We start from the raw sequence: 1,885 nt of genomic DNA, 5'->3' as shown, positions 1-1,885 counted from the left end.
CTCCTCCTTAAAATTATTTCTGCTGTCATCAACAAACTCAAATTTTAAAGGGAGTTTTTCTGTTCCATATCTTAGAAACCAGAAACACACACACACACACACACACACACACACACACACACACAAAACAAAAACAAAAAACAGTGAAGGCTCCATGTTTCAGCGAAAAACTCAAATTTTCCTGAAAATGCTATTTGACCCAGTTGACATCATTCCCCAAGACAGTGGGGTTAACAAAAGAACTACTCCACACTGCATTATAAATAAACTATTATCACAGGCCTAGACATTTTGACAAGACATAAAGGTCCACCCTGAACCTAAATGTGTCTGAGCAGTAAGTGTTGTAATGTGGCTACAACTTCACTTTTGTATCATTCTATCTTATTAGCAAGCTACATTTCTAGGTTAATAGTTCTACCAAATATTAATATGAAATTGTATTTTAATAAGACAATGTTGCAAATTATGGTCAACCAACATCTTTTCACCAAGACTTCAAGCATAAAAAAATGAGAATCTTTACAAAAATATACAGAGACACCACAAATTGGTAGCTGCCCATAACATTAAACAAACCGGACTCTTAAAGAGTGGTTTCTCAACACCCTATCATTTTAATAATAACCATTGCCTGGTACAGGGAAAACTAACAAGTGTTTTTTATGCATCATTGCAACATTGTATTCCTGATAATTTAAGTATACCAAACTATGAATAAATGAGTGATACATGCCTAGAAAGTATCATGGTTTTAACTATCAGTGGCCACTGGATTTAGGACTAGTCCACGACCTTGATCTAGATTTTGACCTAGACCTAGACTGTGATCTCGACTGAGATTTGGATCTAGGTGGTTCTTTTTTCCTTGCTTCCTTTTCATATCTTGAGCCAGACTTATAATGTGTTTTGGAATCTGTTTTAGAGGTGCTTCTAGTTTTGGTGTGAGATGCAGACCTAGAACGTGATTTAGCCTTCATTTCTTTCTTGGGCTGGGACTTGGACCGTGATCTTGAATTGGATTTAGATCTTGAAAAAGATCGATTTCGGTGTTTGAATCTATCATTGCCGGAATGGCTTCGGCTACGCCGTGGTCTTCCAGTCGGTCTATTTCTAGGACTATAAGATCTTCTATAGTTGTAATCAAAAGCCCGACTTCTTGATCTCCTCCTCTCATAACTTCGGCTTCTAGAACGTCTGTATCTGTCATAGTCATCATAGCGTGAAGAGCTGTACACATTTCTCCCTTCCTTAGCTTTCATCTGATTTGGTGTCTTCCGATCTCCCTGTGCAAACTGTATTTCGATTTGACGCCCACAAATCCGTTTTCTGTCCAAATTATGTAAAGCATCTTCAGCATCACGAACATCCTCAAATTGAACATAAGCAAATCCTCTTGGACGTCGAGTGTAGAAATCAAGTGGGACATACACATCAACTATAGGACCACAGCGACCAAATTCACGCCGCAAATCTTCAGACCTGGTGTCATCCGCCACATTCCTGATGAACAGAGATGTGTTTAGGGGACGCAAGTAGCGAGACATGCCGGCTGCGTGAAGTCTCCGCCCGGGCGCACTAACGGGCTGAGAGAAACCGTCCGCAGCTCTGGCGGCGGCGGCTCCTTGGACGCACAGAGCCAGAGGGCCTCCTCTCTTGCCTTCCTTTTCGTTTATTGTTCCTTTTGGTGTAGTTATTTATTTTGTTGTTAGTGCAGGTTCTAACGCTTGTTATAAAAGGCCTGGCCACACTCTCAGAGGTGGTGGTGGTTGTTTTTCTCTCTCTCTTTACGTCTGACAGGTTTCACACATTGAGCCGCACCTCATCTTCTGTGGGTTTTCTTCTTGTTGTTGGCTTTTTTGTTGTTGTTGTTCAGTCGTGGGGC

The 1,885-nt window shown here is 41.0% G+C and overlaps 1 protein-coding gene across 1 annotated transcript; it reads right to left on the bottom strand.

Annotated features, from left to right (window-relative positions):
- Positions 1 to 761: 761 nt before the first annotated feature.
- On the bottom strand, positions 762 to 1,573 carry LOC125342126 (serine/arginine-rich splicing factor 10-like). The gene has a single exon (XM_048334258.1). The coding sequence runs from the start codon at positions 1,545 to 1,547 to the stop codon at positions 762 to 764; it is 786 nt and encodes a 261-aa protein (XP_048190215.1). The 5' UTR covers positions 1,548 to 1,573.
- Positions 1,574 to 1,885: the final 312 nt, after the last annotated feature.

The sequence above is a fragment of the Perognathus longimembris genome, chromosome 25 (genome assembly GCF_023159225.1).
Source record: "Perognathus longimembris pacificus isolate PPM17 chromosome 25, ASM2315922v1, whole genome shotgun sequence".
Lineage (NCBI taxonomy): Eukaryota > Metazoa > Chordata > Mammalia > Rodentia > Heteromyidae > Perognathus > Perognathus longimembris.
Note: the sequence above shows the minus strand (reverse complement) of the source record. Positions and strands in the feature narration are given on the sequence as shown.